The sequence below is a fragment of the Panthera onca genome, chromosome B3 (assembly GCF_046562875.1).
Source record: "Panthera onca isolate mPanOnc1 chromosome B3, mPanOnc1 haplotype 2, whole genome shotgun sequence".
Lineage (NCBI taxonomy): Eukaryota > Metazoa > Chordata > Mammalia > Carnivora > Felidae > Panthera > Panthera onca.
In genome coordinates this window covers 118,300,656-118,326,102 of record NC_138344.1, presented here as the reverse complement: position 1 = coordinate 118,326,102, position 25,447 = coordinate 118,300,656, and the positions used below count along the sequence as shown (strand labels likewise).

The 25,447-nt window shown below is 38.6% G+C and overlaps 1 protein-coding gene across 5 annotated transcripts; it reads right to left on the bottom strand.

Annotated features, from left to right (window-relative positions):
• Positions 1-1,076: 1,076 nt before the first annotated feature.
• Positions 1,077-25,170, bottom strand: PTGR2 (prostaglandin reductase 2). Of its 5 annotated transcripts, none has more exons than XM_060620228.3 (10): positions 25,065-25,170; positions 21,880-21,963; positions 18,961-19,079; positions 11,018-11,209; positions 8,392-8,562; positions 7,440-7,649; positions 5,929-6,050; positions 4,805-4,892; positions 3,399-3,438; positions 1,077-2,479 (listed from the first exon to the last, which is right to left on the bottom strand). In XM_060620228.3, exons 2-10 carry the CDS (start codon positions 21,914-21,916, stop codon positions 2,403-2,405), a joined length of 1,056 nt encoding a protein of 351 aa, XP_060476211.3. In that variant the 5' UTR covers positions 21,917-21,963; positions 25,065-25,170; the 3' UTR covers positions 1,077-2,402. The 5 variants fall into 5 exon arrangements, with proteins under 5 accessions (XP_060476211.3, XP_060476215.3, XP_060476213.3 ...); XM_060620232.3 differs by lacking the exon at positions 25,065-25,170 and adding an exon at positions 25,005-25,024; XM_060620230.3 differs by lacking the exon at positions 25,065-25,170 and adding an exon at positions 24,781-24,884.
• Positions 25,171-25,447: the final 277 nt, after the last annotated feature.

The window sequence follows — 25,447 nt, the reverse complement described above, 5'->3', positions numbered from 1 at the left end:
GGCTCACACCCACTCGCCGCCCCAGGCTGGACAGCCGCCGCCCCGCGTGGGGGTCCCCCCAAGGCGTTGATGGAGGGCTGGGGCCGAGCTGTCCGCGCCGGGCTGAGCCCCCGGACGCCAGGAAGTCTCTCGCTTCCTATTCATTCCCGACATTGGGGCCCAGTGGTCTACGAAACCCGAGAAATGGGGTCAGTTCGTGCCAGCCGTGACGTCACTGCTTCCTTGCAGCAACAGAAGGGGTAGTTTTTCCTGTCAGCTGAGATCAGAACTAGTTACGACGGAGGCAAGCGAGGAAGAGAGCCCTACTTAAACATTTATCAGTGAAGAGGATCTCAAAGCTTCACTGACTGAGAAGGGAACTTGCAGAATCAGATTCTGCATTGCATACGGGACGGGGTAAGAATTGAGACTCAGGTGTATAACTTTTTTTGTAATATGAATTCTCCAGAGTCTGCGTTCCCTATATTGGGATGGAAAGAGCTCTCGGATATCTACACCGCGGACTAGAACACTTGAGTTCCAGGCTGGATGCCACCACGTGTTAGAGCTTAATGGGGTTGACAGACTTTCAAATTATTAATTTTTGAATACTTGCTGTGTGCCAAAGGACGAGGAACTCAAGATCGTGGCAGTGGGAATTAAAGGAGTTCTCTAAGAAGGGTATTCTCAAGGTTAAACACAAGCCTTGATTTCATAACAGGTATCTGAACGGGTGAGAGAGTAGTAGTTTGGGTGCACAAACTATGGTGATTTAAAAACAAAGTAGAAACATGTAAGAGAAAGGTAATTCCACTTTAGATAAACAGAGTTTATCCCAGATGTCAAAAGGATGTTTTACTTGGAGGTCCCCAGCTCAAGTAAAAGGTCAGAAATAGAGGTGTAGATTTGGGAGTTATCGACATACAGACCTTTCTGGAGATGAAACGGTCCAGGAAAGGTATATAAAACAAGAAAGAGAACACTGAGGTCAACTGGAGTGAATGATTACTAACAAAATTTCAATCCACTTTCTACAAATGTTATAGACAAAAGTATATTGCAGGGTGTAAACAGGTGACCATAAACCAGCACAACACTTAGAAAAATATCCTCGATTTTATTGTTGCAAATGGTTGATTAAATTAATGAAACAAACCCTCTTATTTAGAGGTTCATTAATAGATCTTGAAACTCGTGTTCAGAACCATTTGTTAATTTGTTCAGTCAGTCCTGTCATTTTAAGTCCTGTCATTTGCTAAAACTGTCTTTGTTGTCTTAATCTTTCTAATCACCTAAAACTTCAAGTGATGTTTATATCTATTTGCCCTTGGAATCTTTACACTATGTGACAGTGTGTGCCTGCTAACCTGAAACAAACTTGCTTTCGTCAATATATGAGTTTTTAGACTATACAGTAAATTATTTAGCAAAACACAAATAGATCATCCTCTAGTAAACTACTGTCTCCATCGACCTAACTGACCTCAGTTATTTCACAAAGCCTCTGCTCTGTATCCTAAAAACTGCTCCACAAGCTCTGGATTCCCCCAAAACCCCTACACACACTCTGCCATCTCCATCTCCACATGGAAAGGCCATACCAATTCTATTCTTACACCAAATTACAGTTCAAGAGTTATGTAAAGCATTTCCAGGTCAACGTATATTTACAATGTGTCTTCTCAAGCATTCTATATATATTTCTTTTAATTTGAGAGAAAGAGAGGGAGAGAGAGAATCCCAAACAGGCTCCACGCTGTCAGCACACGATGCTGACACAGGGCTAGATCTTAGGAACCGTGAGATCGTGACCTGGGCCAAAATCAAGAGTCATATGCTTAATCGACTGAGCTACCCAGGCACCCCTCAAGCATTCTATTTTAAGTGAAAGTTATTAACTGTAAAAATCTGTTTATTTTGTATGATCTGCTAAAGAGTTACATCAAATCTCTATGGGTTTCAGACTGTCTAATCAAAACATCATATGTAATATTGGTAAAGGAAAGAAAAATATGTCATGTTGACTTCAGTCTATTATTGTAAATACTCATGTTGGATACAGAGAACATATATGATATTGAAGATAAAGGAAAAAATGTTATCCAACTAGAAAATATTACCTATGATCACATTCAAATTAAAAGCTATCTGTACTCGGGGCACCTGGCTGGCTCAGTCAGTTAAGCATCCAACTTCAGCTCAGGTCCTGATCTCATGGCTTGTGGGTTTGAGCCCTGCGTTGATTCTGTGTCCCCCTCTCTCTCTGCCCCTCCCCACTCACACTCTGTCTCTATCTCTCAAAAATCAACATTAAAAAAAAAGCTATCTGTAGTCTAAGATTTTTTTTTATGAAATATCTTAAAAATCTTTGAGTAAAATGGAAAGAAATCTGTGTATTTCCTTGATGAAGATGCTTATACATATTACAAAGAGGTTTCTTCTGAAATGCAAACTATCTGCTTTCCGATGTTACCTCCTGTCATCATGGACTGGAATGCAACTAGAAAGAAAACAAACAAACTAGGTTATATGAAAACCTAAATGTCACTATCATACATGTTTATCAGTAGGTCGAACACATGCAATTAATTTGAATAATTTCTTCAATTATTTTAATATTAACTATAGAAGGAAATTTTCATGAAGAGAACCTCAAGTGAAATATTGGCAAAACCACTAAACTAACTCAATTTACATCTTAAAAATGTGTTTTTACCCAAACTAGAAATGTTTAATTGGTATCTACCTCAGTGTTCACTGTTTATAGAATCTGAAGACTAGAAGCAAATAAGTATGTGGATAAAATGCCAGCACAATTTTTCAGTTACTATTAAAAATAATAGAAATCTAACCATAAAGTTTTACTAAGTAAAATATGCATGTCATGCCAGGAAAATGAGTAAAATTTAAGTTGTTTAGTAAACATATTGACCAAATGTATTAAATATTTTTTCCTAAAAAGGTAAAAAAAAAAACAAAAACAGTTTGATATAATCTCTTTCATTTTAAACAGACAAAAGAATGTTGAAATCTGTGTATGTTAGGGAAAAAAAAACCCTAAATATTGAAAATCTGTTTAATATAATCTTATGATGTCTTAGAACGATTCAATCTGAAAAAGTTACCTAGAAGGTATCACTTTTGTGATACTTGTATTTTTTTTCATAACTTGTTTCAAAACCAAAGAAATACTTATTTGATGACTTGAAATGTGAAAACAATACTTTCTTAAATACCATTAAGCTGAACTTTAATGGAGTTTGATTAAGATATTTAAGTAAACCTGCAGGATGGGTTTACAGGAAAGAAATAAATGATTTAAAAAGAAAAAAAAAAACGAGGGAAGTAGAAGTAAAGGAAAAAAGGGAATATTTGTGCTTAGCTCATGCATATGATAAATAAACCTACACTCATCTTACCTCCCATGTTTTCCAATCCATTTACCACAGTCTCTTTAATCTGTAAGTCAAAATAACCAAATATAGTATTCTTTAGACTTCATCATGTCTATTTAAAGTTGACCATTTGAACAACACGGGTTTGAACTGTGCAGGTCCATTTATACACAGATTTTTTTTTCAATAAATAAGTACTGTAAATGTATTTTCTGTTCCTTGTAACTTAATAACATTTTTTTCTTTAGCTTACTTTATTGTAAGAATACAGTATAAATTACATATAACATACAAAATATGTGTTAGTCAACTGTTTATGTTATCAGTAAGGCTTGTGGTCAATAGTAGGCTACTTGTAGTTTTGGGGGAGTCAAAAGATACATGGGGATTTTCAACTGCATGGAGGGTGTCAACGCCCTTAACCCCTGAGGTGTTCAAGGTCAACTGTAATATTCTCCATGTTGGCAAAGGGCAGTAATACTATTTAGCACTTTCTGTCTAAAAATAGATTTCTTCATCTCGTGGACATAGCACAGAAGTTTCCTATTGAAAGATTTTTAAAAATAAAATCTTCTTAAAAAAATAAAAAAATAAAATCCTCTTTTCCCATTGTCTAATCTTCAATTAGCAACATCACAAGCTATCCCCTCTTTTCAGAAAACAAAGTATATAAACATAAGCACATGCACATGTAACTTTGCCTGTCATTTGCAAGTTTCAAGAACATCCCAGGTCAGTGTCTCTAGACCCCAGATGAATAACTCCTGATTTTCAGCCAGCAACCAAGAAATATATCAGGCTATCAGGGAGGGCAGGAAAGAAGTATAGTGGTGGTGAGATAGGGGTACGGGGAGGTGCTTAAAAGATTTTGAGGAAGCACAGCTTCTAGGGACACCCGGCTGGCTCTGCTGGTTAAGCTACCAACTTTGTCTCAGATCATTATCTCGTGGTTTGTGAGTTTGAGCCCTGCATCAGGCTCTCTGCTGTCAGCATGGACCCTGCTTTGGATCTTCTGTCCCCCTCTCTCTCTCCTCTCTCTCTCTCTCTCTCTCTGTCAAAATAAATAATAAACTTTAAAGAAAAGAAAAGAAAAAAAGCACAGCTTCTAACACATAGTAGCATTCCATAAATATTTGTTAAATTAATGAATATTAAAATTTGAAAAAAAAAACACCTTTTTATCTTGTATTATAATCTAAGAAAAGTAAAGGTTAATAAAATTTTAGATAAAGCGACTGACAGTAGAGGGTTTCTCAATTAGGAAGTTATACTCACCTGAGAGTAAACTTAATTTACAATATTCAGTGCAATTTTGTAGGAATTCCTATTACAAAGCTAATATGTTCACTATAATAAATTCAAATAACACAAAAGTATATCAATTATGTCAATATCAATGATATTGATAAAAGAATAGAGGCAAGTTCTACCTTTAGCTTTCCTTCTTTAAACCACTGACTCAGCTGTAGAATGCCAGACTCAAATTTGTCCTTATAGTTTAACACCAGAAATCTTTCTCTATAGTGGGGAAGAAAAGGATAATGATCAGAGACTATGGAGGGTGAAAGAGCTCAAAATCAAATCATTCCAGAACTCTAATATTTGTTAGTCTTTCAAACATCAGGACTTAATCACACAGAATCAGGCCAGATACAGTTTTAGGTGTAGTTACATGTGTAAGTGTAGCGGGCTTCTATTGTTTGTGGTCTGGCTAGCATTAAAACCCTGTTTGGTAATTAGCACTGTGATTTTACTTTGTGGGTAATATCCTTTTCCCACTCTCCTGTGACCAAAGCTAGGCCAGTCGGAGCCAGTATCAGCTTTGATAAAACTGAGAGGAAGAGAGCTTTCTCTTTTTGCTTGGGTTGCTAACTTGGTAACATGTAAGACTAGAGATAACAGTCATCCTCTTGATCTGCTGCAAGAGAAGAGCTTGCAAAGGAACAGAGCCAACCCAAAAGAAAGCACAGCCCAAAGGTAGAGAAAAACTTGGTGATGCCACTATGCAAACCTTATGTCCAGCCAATACTAATACCGGACTGCTCAGAAACGTGAGCCAATAAATTACCTTTGCACTTACGCCAATGTGAATTGAGTTTCTATCACTTGGGGAAAAAAAGACTGGCAAAAGATTGATAGAACCGATATGTTTTTTAGAAAATTTTTTGCCAGGGGGCGCCTGGGTGGCTCAGTCAGTTAAACGTCCTACTTCAGCTCAGGTCATGACTTTGCAGTCTGTGGGTTTGAGCCCCGTGAAGGGCTCTGTACCGACAGCTCGGAGCCTGAAGCCTGCTTCTGATTCTGTGTCTCCCTCTCTGTCTACCCCTCCCCTGCTCATGTTCTGTCTCTGTCTCTCAAAAATAAATGTGAAAAAAAAAAAAAAAAGTTTTTGCCAGGGCTCTGGTTAACAAAAACCTAAATACTGAAAAAAATGTCCATTTTCAAGTTTTACTTAATAAGGAAGAATTATATATGAAAAACACTACCATTTCATATACATCTATGATCTTTAAACTCATGAATCTGGTAGTAAGGGGAAAAGGGTGGTCCATACCTTGTGATGTTTCTTTCTTTTTGGATTGCTTCTACAGCAGGGGGTAGTGGAGGAGGATAAGGCACATCTTTGTTGTACTGAGAAATCTGACCACACAGGATGATATGGCTGTTCTGATTCATCTGTTCAGGAAAAATTGATGATTATACCCTAAGATACATGCCTTTCCTATGTTTACTGATTTTATGGCTGCCTCAGCAAAAGCCTCCTTGACTACTGTAATTTAATCCTTTGGTGCCAATTAATTGATTTTGCTTTGAAGATTTACTCCTTATATGTATTTAAGAGTTTTAATTAGCCAGGAAACAAGTCCCTTCCAAAGGAACAGAGGTAATTGAGAGTTTGGTAATGCACAAAAGAATTACACCGGTATCATCATTGTTGTTGCTACTGTTAGTAGCAGCAGTAAAGTATTTCCTTGCATTTAAATAATTTAACCTTCGGTGCCTGGCTCAGTGGGTTAAGCGTCCAACTTCAGCTCCGGTCATGATCTCGCGGTCCGTGAATTCGAGCCCCACGTCATGCTCTGTACTGAGAGCTCAGAGCCTGGAGCCTGCTTCTGATTCTGCGTCTCCCACTCTTTCTGCCCCTCCCCAATTCTTGCTCTGTCTCCCTCACTCTCAAAAATGAATAAGTGTTAAGAGAATTTTTAAATAATTTAACCTCAACTGCAATATGTGTGTGTGTGTGTGTGTGTGTGTGTGTGTGTGTGTGTACATAGTAAAGGACAATGCCGTGTTAATAGCAAATGTTGATATTTTATAACATTGTCAATAAAAATATGTAAATAACTGGGGCGCCTGGGTGGCTCAGTCGGTTGAGTGGCCGACTTCGGCTCAGGTCATGATCTCGCGGTCCGTGAGTTCGAGCCCCGCGTCGGGCCCTGTGCTGACAGCTCAGAGCCTGGAGCCTGCTTCAGATTCTGTGTCTCCCTCTCTCTGACCCTCCCCCGTTCATGCTCTGTCTCCCTCTGTCTCAAAAATAAATAAACGTTAAAAAAAAAATGTAAATAACTATAATCTATGAAAATCATTTCCCTACCCAAAGTCAGAGGCCATGGCTGTGAGTGAGTTAGTTGATGAGGAATTAGGGTCAAAACTTCACCACTGGAACAATACAACTGTAATTTTTTTGTTAAGATTTTATCTTTAAGTAATCTCTAACACCCAACGTGGGTCTAGAACTCACAATCCCAAAATCAAGAATCCCGTGCCCGACCAACCAAGCCAGCTAGGCACACCTCCCTACAACTGTAATTTTTGATAAAAATAAATTGCAGGTGAAAAATACAATACTGCTATCAAAGAACTGAAATTGATGCTCATATGCAAATCTGCAAGCAAACGGAAGTAGTTGTCAGCAAGCTCTTCTGCATCACTAAATTACAATACTGATCATTAACATTATTTCTCACAATAAACCCTACAATTCTATAGGTTTTTTTCGGTATCAGGTAAAAAGCACAGCAAATAAAATGTAGCATTCAAATTTGTAACAAATTGGCAAACAACCTGACTTATCACTGTATCACTGATGTCACCACCAACATTGTCAAAGTAAACATCCACTCCAGCTGGACAAAATTCACGGAGCTGTTCTGCCACATTCCCCTTTTTATAATTAATTGCAGCATCAAAGCCCAGTTCTGAGGTCAGAAGGTGGCACTTCTCCTGTGTTCCACAAATTCCCACCACTCTGGAACAGCCCATCAAATGGCCAATCTAGGGGGGAGATTTTAAAAAAGTAAACAACTTTCCGTTGCTACATTTAAGTGTAAAAATGTGAGTATACAAGATATCACGAGTATATGAGAGTGTTCATCACAGTTTAGGTTAGATTACAGGACTTTGGCTAAAAGTTATTTGAAACCAAAAGAATTAAGACCAGATATAATGCCACTGCTAAAAAACAAATTAAGATTGACTAAAATTAGACTTAGTCTGAATGTTAAAATCTCACAATTTAAAGCTGATTTCATAAAAGTAGTAGACTCAAAACATCACTAACTTGCAATTCAAGATTTCTCAGGCCTATGAAAATATTTTGTTTCAATAAAGACTTTTAGTCATGAAACAATATACTTTAAAATTCTATTATAATCTTTACTGTATTTCTAGAACCCAGTAAGTGCTCTCTTATTTGAAGATTCCTTTTAAAAATATGAGTTTGTCTTTTAATTCATGTCATGGAATTCCAGATAGGTACTCTATGGGTTTCTTCCTTATATTGATTAGAGCAATGCTCTAGCATTTACCATGTCTATTTCTGGTTAACAGAGAACAAGATACAAAAATCTACATTTTCCATATCGTTATGAAGAGAGTCTAGGCAGGTAATAACATCATTCCTACCAGAAATATATAAAATAATATTATACATTTGTTCAATTTTATATTTTAAATTATATACATGTATCCAGAAATTCAAGTTTTTAGAAAATCAAATAGTTCTCAGAAAGTTTACCTGCCCAGCCAAGGATCCACAAGCACCAGCAGCCCCACTAACAACCATTGTCTGATTAGATCCAGCAGTTATATGACCTTTCTCCTGTATCCCAATCAAGGAAGTCAAACCAGGCATACCTATAGCTCCAAGAAAGTATGAAAGGTGTCCATTCACAAGTTGTGGGTCTACCTAAAATAAAATATCTAACTTTAAAAAATAATACTAGAAATTCCTATTTTAAATGAACAAGGCAGAGAAAAACCTGTTATGGATTGAGTTGTGTTCCCCCAGATTCTGATGTTGAGACCTACCCCTTAATATAACTATATTTGGACACAGGGCCTTTAAGGAGATAATCATGGTTAAATGAGGTCATCAGGGAGGGGCCCTAATCCAACAGAACTTGCATCCTTAGGAGAAAAGGAAGAGACACCAGAGGTCTTTCTCCGCACGTACACAGAAGAAAGGCTAATGCCCTGTGAGGACACAGCAAAAAGGCAGCCAACTACAAGTCAGGAAGAAAGACTTCACTACAAACCAAATTTTCCATCACCTAGATCTCAGACTGTGAGAAAATAAATTTCTGTCATTTAAGCCCCCAGTCTATGGTATTTTGTAATGGCATTCCAAGCAGATTTTAATAAACAACCTGATATGGTTTCTAGAACAGTGAACCATTCTTCAGTCTAGTGAAAATTCTATAATTTACTTGTACAAAGTAAAAAACAAATAAGTATTACTTCTCTTTATAGTAAAAAACAAAAACTTTAAAGAATTCTACATGAAAGACACTTATCATTCTTTCTTATCAATGCTGCCAAGTATATTTAAAAAAAGAAAGAAAGAAACACTTAAGGGGAAAACACTAGGCAAAGTAGGAAGGTTTTAAAACCTCTGAGCAATTCCAAGGGGACTGGGTGGCTCAGTCAGTTGGGCATCTGGCTCTTGATTTCAGCTTACATCATGATCTCATGGTTCGTGAGATAGACCCCCTGCTTTGGGCTCTGGGTTGTCAGTGCTTGGATCCTGCTTGGGATTCTCTTGCTCACTCTCTCAAAAATACGTAAAGAAGTTTTTTCAAAGAAAGAAGATTCACCACATTAACTTGATTTGTAGTTAAACTTCCATAAACAAAATGGCAGTTTGTATTCAGCAGTCTTAAATGGCTGTCAGATCTAGTGTGTACATAAAGGCAATCAAGGTATTAAAGTCAACAATACTTAGGTCTACAGTACACAAAAATATATCATGTAGGTAATATTTATTAGTAAGTCCAATATAGAAACTTTGGGAGACAGGTTTGTGTTTAGCAAATATCCTTTCTCCATCCCTTCTGAATTCCTTTTCATTTCTAATAACTGTGCCGAAAGCATTTTGAAGCTCTCCCCAGCTGCCCCATTTCCCTCCATAGCAAAATGACAGGGAAAAACCAGAACCTGCTGAATATTTCTTCCTGCTAAGAAGTTTCTTGTTAAATATATTTTACTGGTATCATTAAGTTGAAAATTATTGTATAACATCTCCCACATATCGTTTGTATTTTAACAGTCACCTTTAACTGATTATAAGAATTCATAATAACAGGGCTGCCCAGGTGGCTCAGATGGCTAGGTATTCAAGTCTTGATTTCAGTTCAGGTCATGATCTCATGCATGGTTCATGAGATCTCTCTCCTCACCCCCCTCGCACCCTCTCTCTCTCAAAATAAATAAACTTAAAAAAAAAAAAAGAATTTCTAATAATAAAAAATACTAAAATTTTATAAAGCTTTTTAGAAAGCGTTAGTCATATTTATCATAGCATTTAATTTCCACATTCAGTTGTGAAAGAGCTACTATTTTCATCTTGCACATGAGGAAACTAAGGTTCAGAGACATAAAATAACTTCCCTGATGACATAAATTGGGTTGCATTACATGAAGCTGCCAGGTTTTATAGGTCAATACAGACAAGTATTGGTAATTTCACATAATTCAACTAACAACAGACACTGAACTCAGGACTTTTGATACAAAATGGAATTTTAAGCACAAACCAAATGAGTTTAAGTCAAATGGCAATTTCATAGGAAACTTTAAAGCATACAACTATAAGAGAACTTCTGGCCCCCTTGGTATAAATTATTTTTTGATGCTTACAATTCAGGTTTTATTTTATATATGTAAAATTCAAGAAATAAATTAAATATGAAAAACAACACTATTCACTAATAATCTAAGAACTGTCATATAGTTACGGCCAACAGTGGAAAAGAAACAAAGGTTTTCCACATTTTAGCAGCCATCTAAAAGAAAATGTATGCTTTTATTTTTTTTCCCTGATAACCCACTGAACCGAATGCCAAATGCACAATGATTTATAGGGAGGGGAAGACCCAGATAGTAGAACCTTGGATTGTGAGTAACTTGTTCTGCGAGTGTTCCGCAAGACAAGTAAACATTTCTAAAAAATTTTATTTGACTTGATAAATGAGTGATGTCTTGCAACAGGAGTACTACATGATGTCAAATGTCACACGATCACAACTAAGCCAACGATTCTTGAAATTCCCTTTGATATACGAGTGCTATGGATTACAAGCCTGTTTCTGGAACGAATTATGCTCGCAAACCAAGGTTTTACTGTACTGTATATTATACATCACCTTCTCAAGGCTGCTTCCATTCAGAATAACCTTGGTTTGCCAGGGCCAATAGAAAGAAGTCACAAAATCGCCTTTAGTAAAATGTACGTGTTTGCTTTCTTCTACAATCCCAATACCTCCACCATCAACCACTTGAGACAGCTGCCAAGGTGTTATATAATCACTGCCAGTGTCTTCATTCATTCTGCAACGCTAAAAAAAGAAAATGTTGATGAGGATAATTCTGCCTGATAATACTGGCCAGTTTGTTAATTTATCGGGTGACTAAAAGAAAGGTATATAGTCAGTAATGTTAAGTAAAGTGCTAAACAAATTAAATTTATCTTAATTTCTATCTTCTTTTCAGTTATTCTCTATCTTTTAAAAAAAAAATGTATCCCCTCTCTAACAAGTAAAGAAGTATAATTAGAGGGGCGCCTGGGTGGCTTAGTCCATTAAGAATCTGACTTTAGCTCAGGTCATGATCTTGCAGTCCATGGGTTTGAGCCCCACATCGGGCTCTGTGCTGACAGCTCAGAGCCTGGAGCCTGCTTCAGATTCTGCCTCTCTCTCTCTCTCTCTCTCTCTCTCTCTCTCTCTTTCTTTCTGTCCTTCCCCTGCTTGCACTCTCTCTCTCTCAAAAAAGAAATAAACATCAAAATTTATTTTATTATTTTTAATTTTTTTTAACGATTATTCATTTTTGAGAGACAGAGTGTGAGTGGGGGAGGGGCAGAGAGAGACAGAGGCACAGAATCCAAAGCAGGCTCCAGGCTCCAAGTTGTCAGTACAGCCCGATGCAGGGCTTGAACTCACTGACCACGAGATCATGACCTGAGATGAAGTTGGACGCTTAACCAACTGAGCCACCCAGGTGTCCCCGCCCCCAAAATTTTTTAAAATAAATTTAAAAAATAAGTACAATTAGAAAGGACTTTAAGTATGGTCTAATATCAGATTGTGGTAATGGTTAAACAACTTTGTAAACAGACTAAAAACCGGTGAATTGTACACTTTATTTTTTGAAAATGTATTTATTTAGTAATCTCTACATCCAAACTGGGGCTCAAACTCATGGCCCTGAGATCAGGAGTTATATGCTCTTTTTGGGGCACCTGTGTGGCTCAGTCGGTTAAGTGTCCAGAGCCTCTGTCAGCACAGAGCCCACTTAAGATCCTCTGTCTCCCTCTCTTTCTGCCCCTCCCCCACTCGTGAGTGTGTACGTGCACACACACACTCACTCTCTCTCTCAAACATTTAAAAAAAAAAAAACAGTCACATGCTCTTCCAACTGAGCCAGCCAGGCACCCCTGAATTGTATAGTTTAAATGTATAAATTGTAGGATACGTGATAATATTCCAACAAAGCTGTTAAAATGTTTAAACAAATTTAATATTACATTATGCTAGCAAAAATAATGTGTCAATGGTTTCAATGGATTGTGGCGCATTAGCTACACTTAACATGTTGCTATTATAAAACTGTCCAATTTTTATAGAAAGCAAACTACCAACATATAGACTGTAATATTATTCATTTATTTTGGCCTAGCAATTCTGCTTCCCCAATGGAAATAACCCAAAAGAAATGAAACAATTTTTTACACAGTTGTTCATCACAGCTTCAGGCCAAGCCCTACATCATACCCCATAACTTTGGGTGGATGTTCTCCTTCTACTACAAAGGCAAAATGTCACAGTGGCACCACACCCTTCCATGGGACTAGAGCTAAAGATTTCTCTGGGAAGTAATCAAGGCTCTCTTCCTCTCTGTGGCTCACTCTTGCCCACTTATGAAAGCCAAGACGTAGAGGCCTACAGTGTGGTCCAGGAGATAGAAAAGATAGAAGGCTACTTGACTATGTGGGTTCAGTTCACCAGGGTAAATGACCAAACAGGGAATTAAGGGAGAAGCTTCTAGGAGAATATACTAACTACACTTCTGCTAGTGTGCCCCTCCAAGTATTCTTGGAAAGCAAGTGCAGCAGCCACCGAATACTGCCGGACCAAGGACCTGACTCTTAAATAAGGCTAACAGAGAAAGTACAAACAATAATTCTCTATAGGTAAGCAAATGATGTCAACACAATCGAATGTTATACAACCACCAAAATAATATTTGGACTCATTTATCATATGAAAATACACATAGGGGCGCCTGGGTGGCTCAATCGGTTAAGCGTCCGACTTCAGCTCAGGTCACGATCTCACGGTATGTGAGTTCGAGCCCCGTGTCGAGCTCTGTGCTGACTGCTCAGAGCCTGGAGCCTGTTTCAGATTCTGTGTCTCCCTCTCTCTGACCCTCCCCCGTTCATGCTCTGTCTCTCTCTGTCTCAAAAATAAATAAACGTTAAAAAAAAAAAAAAAATTAAGAAAGTACGCTGATCAATTGAACTTCATCAAATTAAAAAAAAAAAAACTTAAAAAAAAAAAAAAGAAAATACACATAAAGTCACTTAAATATAAAATAAAAATAGTATATATACATTAAATATAACCATGGAAAATACTGTGTAAACATGGGGATTAAAATGAGTTATGAATTTGGATACGTTCTTTTTTTTTTTTTTTTAAGAACAATGTCTAGTAAAAGGAACCAAAATTATTTTCTTCTCTCCTTCCTTTAATTAATACTTAATAAACGCCATGCCAGTCACTGGAAATACAGTGACAAATAAGACCTCTGTCTTCATAAGTTTACTTTTTATTAGGGAAGACAGACATCTAAGAACTACACAGATCATTCTTCATTACAACCGGAAGAAATGCTGAAGATCAAGGTACATTTTTGAGAAAATATAACAGAGAAGACGAGTCTGAGGGTGGAAGGTGACTTATCAAAGCAAATCTTTTTAATGCAGGCTTTAAGAGAGTAATAGGGATTGGGCAGGTAACAGGAAAGGAGCGGGAGGGAGACAGAGGGACAACACGTATAAAGGCTTGTTTTAATTGTACTCAGGATTTTGTTGTAGTCAGGTATGGAAGAACAACAGACACAGAGACACCCACCTTGAAAGAAGAGTTTAAAGTGCCTGGGTGGCTCAGTTGGTTAAGCATCTGACTTCGGTCACGATGCTCAGGTCATGATCTCATGGTTCATGAGTTAGAGCCCCGCTTCGGGTGAGCTCGAGCCCTGCATTGGGTGAGCCCCACTTCCCCCACTCTCTCTCCCTCCTCCTCTCTCTCTCTCTGCCCCTTGTGGGATTCTCTTTCTCTCTCTGCTCCTCACTCATTTGCACCCTCTCTCTCAAAAAAAAAATAAAAAACAAAAAGACAAGTATTACAAAAAAGAAGAAGAGTTTATTACTTACAAGTCCCAAGAGGAGGAGCACACCATACCACACAGGGCCACAGGGGGAAGCACCAGAGTTAGTCAGGAAGAAAAAACAGCAACAGGAGAGCATGGCCCAGAGTCTTTATTATGGTTTCAGGGGGAAGAAATGGACAAGACAGGGTAGGGAAATTTGAGTAAGTTTAGGAGGAGACAGCTTGAATAATTTCAGTGGGATCTGGCTTAGAGGGGTGGTCCCTAGTTGTCTGGTACCAGGCCCTGGGGTGATTTGGGGCAGGGAAAATCACCTGTGTGAGTTAGATGAAGGAGGCAGTTTGGTGTGTTCCAGGCAAGTTGTTTGTTACCTCTAAAATATGCTGGGAGGAGCTGGCTCTCCAGGATTAGGAAAGCTCCTAAGATATGAAAGCATTAAAAAATACAGCAAAGGAAAAACATGATCGATATAAGGTTTGAGCAAAAAAGGCACCGGTGTGTTACACAAGAAAGAGGCCCAGTGAGGCCAGCATCCAAGAGGAAGAAGTAAAGTAGGGTATAGTAAGGCTGGGCAGGCAAACAGCGACCAGACTATGTAGCATCTTAGACCATGCCCAAAATGTTAGTCTTTATCTCAAGACTAAAAGAAAGCCATTAGACGTAAAGGTGACGTGATTAGTTGTTATTATACAACTACCATTTCTGGCTGCAGTGTGGAAGACAGTCTAAGGGGGCGAAGAGTGTTTGCAAGGATACTCCATTAGGAGAAAAAGAAACAATGATGACTCAGACTGAATACACGTCCTTGAAGTTTACTGAGAAGTGGACTGAACTGAGATGTACTTAGGAAGGAGGATCCACAGGACCTGAGACTGACATACAGAATGAACACAGAGAATGAAGAGACAGTCTCAAGAAAAACTCAGTGCTTTGTAGCATGAAATGAGTGGACAGAGAACCTATATACTCCCCTGGAGGAAAAAGAGGTTTTTTGTTGTTATTTTGAAGTTGGGGGTGTTTAGGGGCACCTGGGTGACTCAGTCAGTTGAGCGTCCGACTTCGGCTCAGGTCACAATCTCGCGGTCCATGAGTTCGAGCCCCGCGTCGGGCTCTGGGCTGATGGCTCAGAGCCTGGAGCCTGCTTCCGATTCTGTGTCTCCCTCTCTCTCTGCCCCTCCCCCGTTCATGCTCTGTGTCTCTCTGTCCCAAAAATAAATAACGTTAAAAAAAAAAATTTGAAGTTGGGGGTGTTTAGAAGTGAAGATCATGAATCCAGTTCATGTCATAATCTTAATTGTTTCATCATCTCTCCACCCCTAAAATCCTTGGGTCATGAATTTATCTCACTATAAGTCTCTCAGAGGGAATTCTGCTGAACAGGAAGTTTGTTCCAACTTAGAGAATTCTGTGAAAAACACATCCTTTCTGCTTGTTTTCAACTATTCCTTTTTGACTGTTCTGTTTCATTTTTAAAACCCTTCTACCCCTGAACCTTGGCTTTATTTTGGTAAACTGTGTTCTCTTAATTTACTTTGTATTTATTATCCTGGGCTTAAATGATAGGCTTTACATTTTGTTCATCAGGGCATATGTAATCCTTAGATGCCCTGAGCTATGTCTTATTTATACATTGAAGTGTTGAAGTCTTAAGAACTCCACACCAATCATCATCAAGAATTGACCCTGAATACTAAATAGTGCACTGCCATTTTTCTCCTGAATTGGGGGTAATTATTCTCCTCATGTGATCTGCTCAGCACAGTCTAGAGTATTGAGGCTGATAGCCTGACTGAGCTTGTCTTGGCTTCCACTGAAAGGTGGAGCATCTTTAGATCTATGGGAAATCAATGCCCTAATTTATCCCTCGGTATCTATTTGTCTTTTGTCTCTTTAGAATGTTCTAGACCAGTCACCACTTCATTCCCCTAGCCCATAAAGAAAAATTTCTTGCTACCCTGGGAAGAATTTTGAATGAAGTCGTCAAACTGTTTTCCGTGGTAAGCATAATCAACTATGACTGGTGTTACTTGAAGACAGAGCCTGAAATTACACTCCTGGATCAGAGGGAAGAGGAGCCTTCCCAAGGCTACAACTATCCTGGCAGAAAATTGGTATTGCCAATTGGGTCTCCACTGTAAATGAAGCCTGAGAAGAGGTCAGCCAGGATTTTCTCTGTGCCCTACCAGGGCACTCAAAAAGCCAAAAGCAGGAAGCAAGCATATGTACAAGAACAGTAATATATAAAGAGATTCTAAATTGCTTATTTGTCTCTTTGCCCAACTGTTCACAGGCTAATATAGACAAACTTTCTGCATATCAGCCATTATTATCTTTTATTTCTATTGCAAATTTGTCTAAGTTTGCCATTGATCTTTTGATTTTGTACATCCTGTTTTATTGTGTTTTACAAAATACAATGTTTTTAAAAATAGATCTATTTATCAATCATGTTCTTTCGTATTAGCTGGGTTTGCTGTCATTCTTACAAAGTCTTTCCCCAACATCATTCAATTGTTTACCCATGTTTTTTCTAAAAATTTTTATAGTTTCACTTAAAAATTTTTTTTATTATCTGTTGGAATTTATTCTGGTGTAGGGGTTGAGCTAAGAATGTAATTTTTGCCCCAAAGTACATAGTCAACTAACTGATCCAACCCAGTTGGATTGAATAAGCTATCCTGATTTTCTTTTAACTTTTTATTTTACATAAATAAAGACTCAAAGGAAGCTGTAAAACTAGTACAAAGAACAGAAATTAATGAAATAGACAACAGGAAAACAATACAGAAAATCAACAAAACCAAAAGTTGGTCCTTCGAAAAATTAACAAAATTGACATAGTGTTAGCTAAACTGACCAAGAGAAAAATAAACAAGACTTAAATTACTAAAATCAGGAATAAAAGAAAGGGCATTACTACCTATCTTTCAGAAATAAAAAAAGATTACAAGGAAATACTAAGAACCGATGGCAATAGATTACACAACTTAGATGAAATGGGCAAATTCCCAGAAAAACACAAACTACAAAAGCCAACTCAAAAAGGAATAGAAAAGCCTAGTAGACCTACAACGAATAAAGACATTGAATTAGTCATTTAAAAACTCTCCAAAAAGAAAAACCCAGGCCAGATAGCTTTACTGGTGAATTCTACCAATCTTTGAAAGAAGAATACCAATTCTTCACAAACTCTCCCAAAAACAGAAGAGGAGGGAACATTTCCCAACCCATTCTGAGGCCCAGAGTACCCTGGTACCAAAATCAGGCAAACACATCACAAGGAAACAAGAGACCATGAATATAGTCTCACAGCTTTATGGATGCAAAAAACCTCAAGAAAATAGTAGCAAACTAAATCCAACAACGTATCAAAGGAAACACACCAGGACCAAGAATGCAAGACGGATTTAACATCTGAAAATTAATTAATATAACAAACCATAAATAGATTAAAAAACAAAAACCACATGATCATCTCAATAGAAGCAGAAAATGCACATGACAAAATCTAAAACCGCTTCTGGGGGGAGGGAATAATGGGGATTTTATTATTTAAAGGGCAGAGTTTCTGTTTAGGATGATGAAAAAGTACTGGATATGGAAAGTGTGTAACAGCTGCACAGCACTGAATGCTCTTAATGCCACTGAATTATACACTTAAAAATGGTTAAAATGGCATACTGTTAGATCTATTTTATCACAATAAAAAAAACCCAACACCTCTTTATGATAAATATACTCAACAAATCAGAAACCAAACCAGGAATAAGAGGAAATCTCCTCAACCTGACAAAGGGCATCTACATATTTAATGGCAAAATCCCACATATTTAATGGCAAAAGATTGAATGCTTTCCCCCTAAGATCAAGAACAAGACAAAGATGTTCACTCTCACCGCTTCTATATAACAATGTACTAGAGGTTCGAATCAGGCAGGCAAATAACATAAAAAGCATTCATACAGGAAAAGAAGAAAAAACTCTCTCTCTTTTTTTTAATGTTTATTTACTTATTTTGAGAGGCGTGGCGGGGGGGGGGGGGGGGAGGGTGGAGCACGAGCATATGCACGAGCAGGGGAGGGGCACAGAGAAAGGGAGAGGAAGAGAATCCCAAGCAAACTCCACGCGGAACCAGATGTGGGGCTCAAACTCACGACCATGAGATCATGACCTGAGCCACAATCAAGAGCTGGTCGCTTAACCAACTGAGCCACCCCGGTGCCCCCAAATCTATCTGTCTTTATAGAGACTAAGTCCATGTGCCTAAGGGCTTCTCAACTGTAGTCCTTCACAATATCTTTCAATAAATCTTCTTTATCTAAAAATAGCATAAGTGAGTCTGTTCCTTCAAAAAGAAACCAACTAGAATAAAGGTCTTATACAGAGCTTGCCTTGTAAACTAGATCAATCTGAGAGAACTTCCAAGCCTAATTCACTATGTTATTTACAACCGGGAAGTGATCTGGACATTTGAAAGAATCAGATTAACATGTACTACTATGATGAAAACATTTCTTCTACAACATTCCCTCACAACACAAGTGAATAAAAACAAAGGCAACCTGTAATTCCCCGGCTTCAAGATATAATTGCTCAAATATTTATTAATCATGAGGATTGCACAATGAAATTCAGATGCAACATAAAAAATATGAAAATACAATTAATCTTCACCAAGTCACAAAATCCTGATTCTTACCATGTAAGGATCCACAGAAAGATAAAGAGTTCTCACTTGTACTTGTCCTTCATTGATATTATTTGGTAAATTTACTTCTTCTATTCGGAAATTTTCTGCCACTGGATTACCATTTTTTCCTAAAATATTAAGGAAAATATAAAATCAAAAAGTCACTTTCTTATGTAATTATTTCTCTTTTTTTAAATGTATGTCCTTGTGATTTTTTTTTTTTTTTTTTACTGTTTATTTATTTTTGAGAGAGAGAAACAGACAGAGCGTGAGTAGGGGAGGGACAGAGAGGGAGACAGAATCCAAAGCAGGCTCCAGGCTCTGCACTCACAGCAGAGAGCCAGATGCAGGGCTCGGACTCACAAGCCATGAGATCATGACGTGAGCCAAAGTGTATTTATTATTCTTTAAAAGGTAACTCTAGGATTCAGAGAACTCCCTTTTAATACAGACATGAATAAATCTATATTGTTCTGTAATTTCTCTGTAACTCAGCATAAATTCTTCAAATAGTTTCAGTTGCTCTTTATCTTCTCCAAGCAGTTCCTATAAAATATTGCCATCAACTTCAAAATTCCTTTTTAAAGATTATTACAGGTAAATCACCTCATCTGTTGTAAAATTGTAAGATTTCAAAAAGTAAAAACTCACAGCCATCTTTTTTAATTATGAAAATCAAATTTTACAACATAACAGAAACACATCAGCCAAAATAAATAGTTAAGTAAACATTTCTTCCTCATCTTAAGAAGAAATGGAAACTGGATTGTAATTTTTAAAATTTTTTTACAGAGAAAAAGTACGAGTGGGGAAGGGGCAGAGATGGAGACAGAGAGAAAATCCCAAGCAGGCCCCGTGATGCCAGCATAGAGCCTGACACAGGGCTCAAACTCACAATATGTGAGATCATGACCTGAGCAAAAATCAAGAGTTGGATGCTTAACTGACTGGGCCACCAGATGCCCTCTCTTTTTTTTTTTTTGAGAGAGAGAGAGCGTGTGCAAATGGAGCAGAGGGAAAGAGAAGGATAATCCCAAGCAGCTCCACACTCAGCACTGAGCCTGACTCTGGGCTCAACCCCATGACCCTAGAATCATGACCTGAGCTAAAATCAAGAGTAGGACAATCAACCGACTGAGCCACCCAGGCACCCCATAATTTTTTTTTTTCCAAAATAAAATTTAACTTTATGAGATGACTCCGAATGTACTAGTGTCTTAGGAAAGTTTGATATGGGCCCGTGTCTGTATGTGACAGTGTTACATAGAATGGGACTCAAATGTCCAATTTGCTCATCAAATTTTTTTTGATCAAAGCCATTTCCCAAATCCAATTTTAGATAGGTTATGTAGGAGAGTCAGAAGCTTCACTTTAATGCGCTTTCTCTCCAAATGCGATATGCTGAATGATGAAGAAGAGACCCCAGCCCCAGCTTCTCTCATCTCCCATCAGGGTCAGGTGGCAGGCAGGGATTGTCTTGCTGCTAAGTTCTGCAGGAGGGGCTGCGTGCAGGCTGTTATCACTGGGCATCCCAGCTGAGGGCACCAGCATTCAGATAGGCATAGGCAGGCATTTGTGGACAAGGGATGCTGCAAGGTTACGAAAGCAACACCACAGGCGGAGATGGGCTTGAGCTGGAGGGGCCCATGAGGATGAATGTAATTTTTTTAAAAAGTAAAGCCTTGGGGTGCCTGGCTGGCTCAGTTGCTGGAGGATGTGATTCTTGACCTCAGGGTTGTGAGTTCAAGCCCCAGGTTGGGTGTGGAGCCTACTTTAAAATAAAGTCTTGGGGGCGCCTGGGTGGCTCAGTCGGTTAAGCGTCTGACTTCGGCTCAGGTCATGATCTCGCGGTCTGTGAGTTCAAGCCCCGCATCAGGCTCGGTGCTGACAGCTCAGAGCCTGGAGCCTGTTTCAGATTCTGTGTCTCTCTCTCTCCCTGACCCTCCCCTGTTCATGCTCTCTCTCTGTCTCAAAAATAAATAAATATTTAAAAAATAAATAAATAAATAAAATAAAATAAAGTCTTGAAAATTAGGAAATTAGAAAATTTGAAATATAGAAAGAAAAATTTGTAAGCAGAAAATGTCATCAAAGTGTATGCTTACTCAGTTATGTTAACATAAGCAAACTTCCTACTGATTGAGTCATCAAATGTCTAAGGTGGAAAAAGAATAAACACTTTAATCTAACATCTCACTTTTCTAAAATGGAAGTCAGAAAAGGTAAGGGGCTGGGGGAAGAATAGGTAAGTGATTTTTCTAAGCCACACAGTAAGTAAACAGTAAAACCAAAGCAACATGGGCCCAAACCTCTCAGGTTATTTTCATACCTAAGTTTCTATGATTCAGGTTAGATGTGAGCACAGACATAGGTCAGTGTTTTTCACATAGAACAGAAAGACAAATTTTAAGAATCAACAATACATACATACTGTAAATAAAAAACAAAAGCCATATATATTTGTACTATAATATTTTTTAAGTTTATTTATTTATTTTGAGAAAGAGAGAGTCCAAGTGGGGGCAGAGAAAGAGGAGGGAGAGGGAGAGAGAGAGACAGACAGAGAATCCCAAGCAGGCTCTACACTGTCAGCACAGACCCCAATGCAGGGCTCGATCTCATGACCGTGAAATCATGACTTGAGCCAAAATCAAGAGTCAAGATGCTTAACCAAATGAGTCACCCAGGTGCCCTGGGTAATATAGCATTTTAAGTGTAATAATTCTAAAATACCTTTTTTCTTCAACAGATAGCCTTGATAAGCGATCACTTAAAAAATTGAATATTATATTATTTAAAGAGTTTCTTCTAATATCTCCACTAGGGTTAATATCTTCCTACCTTAATTTACCACATTAACTATTACTTTTTGTTCCTTCATTTTCACTAATAATTATCAAAGACCAGGTCTTTGATACAAATACATACCAGGTCGGGAATTCAATACCACTCTTTGTATAATCATCACCTTGCTGCACAGTGGTCTCACAAGACTTCTGTATAGAGCAACTCCTATAAACAGAAAAGTTTTTAAATCACAAAGTTTTAAAATAGTCAACAATTAAAAAAAAAGAAAGCACACTTACGATTCCAAACAAGGAAAGGAAAAAACCATCTTTGGGATCCAGAAAAGATGTAGTCTCCTGCCAGAGTTGGCCTCGTAAAGCAAATATGCAAAGAAAGACTAAATCTAGTTACAATTTTTTACCAATAGGAACAAGTTCAAAAGGCTGAGGAAGACGAATGTTTTTGGCTTCATAATTCGGGCACATTCATTTTTATACCGTCCTGATTAAGCCTCCTACTGTGACTTGATTAAAAGAAAACATGATATATTCCTCCAGAGCTAGAAGTTAATCTAGTAGCAAAACAAAAACACTAGCTGTTTGAGATGTAACCAAATGTTCAACGATTCTTTTATTCATTGGTCAAAATGGAAATTACTTTAATAGTTTTATTTATACAAAAGCAAAACATCAGTGGTAGCTGGCTCAGTCAGAAGAGCATGTAACTCTTGACCCTGGGGATGTGAGTTTGAGCTCCACGTTGCGTGGAGGGATTAAAAAAAAAAAAGAAAGAAAGAAAACTTTAAAAAAAAAAAAAAAAAAGTAAAACATTAAGAGCATTTTTAAATTCTCACCTTATAGGAAATTCTGAAATACAAAATAGCCAAAGAAGTAAAGGATCAGCTTATTCTGGGTTTACAATTTGAGCTAATGAAAGAAGCAAAATGAAGTTCTGGTGTTGGCACTGTATCTCCTAATCTTCTATTAAGTATCATTATCCCCATTTTACAGATTTTATTTCATGCCATTGACTGTTGAAGAAACATTTGTTGCTAAATTCCTTTGTCTATGGAATGTCCTTTGATTGCTTGCTTCTTCAGGGTGTCATTTACCTCATTCTTCTATCCCCACCCTTCCACCCCACCCCCACCCCCGCCTCCCTATCCTTGACTGGTAGTTAGATCTAGAGATTCGATTTAGACACAGGTTGAATTTTTTTAAGCAAGAATCTTTAAAGATGTTACTGTGTGCATCCTATCTCCTCACATCAAGAAGTCCAAAATGTCTTGTAGGGCTAAACATATTTTTAAAAGGAAATTTTCTACTGAATTACCTTGTGTGTAAATTATGGAAGAATTAAAAAGCAAAATTTTCCATTTGATGCTGGGTCCAAAGATAACTGCCCCAGAGAGATTATTAACAGCATCATAATTTTCAATCAAAGGAATTCTTCCCAAATAAGTTTCATATTTTGCCCTCTTCTCTGATTACTTTCTATGTGTGCTTTCTCTAAAATATGCACACTGTAGATTTGTCCAAATACTTTTTATCAGCATGAAAAGCACACCATTAAATTTCTCTCCCTCTGTATTAAATTAGAAATTTTTCAACTGTCAAACACTAGATTTAACTAAGGTTAAGATAATTGCACAATATCCCTTGAGAGCACAACAAACAACACATTTAAAGGATAAAGAATTGATTGGGTTACAAAATTAAAATCCTAAAATATGACACACCAAGTTCTAGATCTGAGAGGACAGGCGGTGGTGGTGTTAAATGCATCCCCAGTGAAGGAGTAGGGAGGACACTCAACTCTTTTTTGACTGATGTTAAGCGTACCATATTTGGTTGCTATGATATTAAATGGATTCCCAATTAGTGATAAGTCATATCCCCAAATAACACCAAATCAATGGTCAACTGAAAAATTCACTCCGGTGCTGTTCATAAAGACTGTGTTATCTGAGTATCTACCTTGTAGCCTAGCATTAGAAAAGAGCACTGAACTAAGTAGACCAGAGGACGCGTCCTGGTTCTAATCACGTGGGATCTTAGGAAAGGCCCTTCTCTCAGCAGGTTCTCTGAATGTTACTAAGTGCCAGGAACGGGGCTAAAGTTTTTATAATCATTGTCTCGAACCCCTTCTACCCAACAACCCTATAAGGATGGTACTGTCATCTGTCCCCATTTTTCTAGATGGAGAAAAGGAAGAGACAGGTTGAAGACCTTGCCCAAAAGAAAGACCAGAACCCACACTCAAACACAACACATAACCATTTCCATAACACGAGCTTCCTAACATGTTTAAAACAAACAAACAAACAACTCTTCCCCATCCTGATCTTGTTCAATTATTCTGCCCAAATGGCTCTGCAGACCCCGGCCTTGTTATAAAAGGTGGAAATCTCTGGGATTTCCTCCACTCTTGCCGGCCTGTCGCTCCCTTTCCTTTGACTCTTCTGGTTTCTTCCTTCCTCTGCCCAAGACTAACAGGTTGGGAGATTCCTACCTGGCTCTTCCCTTCTCCCACTGGCCTCACCTTCCTCTCTGGCTCCCACTACCAACCACTCACATGGACATTACTAAATATCTGCATCTACAGCCCAAATTTCAAACTGGCTTCCCAGATTGCAGGTGCCAAAGGGACAGGGATTTGTGTCTGTTTGTTCAATGATTCATGTTCACCCTCTGGCACATGGCAGGTGCTCAATAAATATTTATTAAATGAACCTCCCAGATGCACCTTAAGCACAATTACGTGCAAACTTAAGGTTGTTTACACCCAACATTAAAAAACAACAACAAACAAAAACAAACAAAAGACCTGCCCCCGTTTCTTCTAGAGCATTCTCTAACCTAGTTGTGGTAGGGTCCCCCCTCCCTAAGGAAAAAAAAAAAACCCTCAAGGTAACCTGGCTATGCGCGTAGGTAACCACAACCCTCATGACCTTGTAACACGAGACCACTTAATCAGACAGCATGTTTGTATCTATCACCACATGTGGGAGATTAAAAAAGTAGAAAATACCTAAAAAATTACACCGGGTGGCATTCGGAGCTCAGCTCTTCGGTACGAGCCCAACTGAGCAGTGCCGGCAGGAATAAAGTTGCTTCCTGTTAAGAAAAGCCGTGGTGTCACGACTCTCTATGCGAGAACCCTGCTACATAGTGACCTAGGCAATAATGCCAGCCTCGTGGCAGCTCCGAGGGGAAGAGTGGAAGTCACCCCGGTTCCTAGATCCTCCCTCACCCGGAAGACCTAACCCAGCCTCGGGCTTGGCTGACCCAGCAGCCCCGGCGCCGGGCCCGTCTCGCGTCACTCACCAGCACGCAGCTCGAGAGGAAACCGCCCGCTTTTCAGAGCTCGCGAACTGCAGGCAGCGAGACCTCTGTCCTCCCAACCCCACCACGCAGGCGCACCGCTAGACCTCTGCCCCACCCCCACCCCCGCCTCCTCCCTGCCCCCTCCCCTCCAGGAGCGGGGTTTTGCAGCTAAAGCGAGATCCTTGGGTTCCCACGTTCCCAGATCCCTGGGTTCTGGGAGAAGTGGGGAAGATGCGGAGTTTTAAACGATCATCACGTGTCTGGGCAAGGTATATTAATCAGTTAAACAGGACTGGTGCTCTGTGGCCGCCCATACTGGACCAAAAGAGCAAATCGTTCAGTCTTGACCATTGAGTTCACTTCCAGCAGTCCTTGAAGGAATT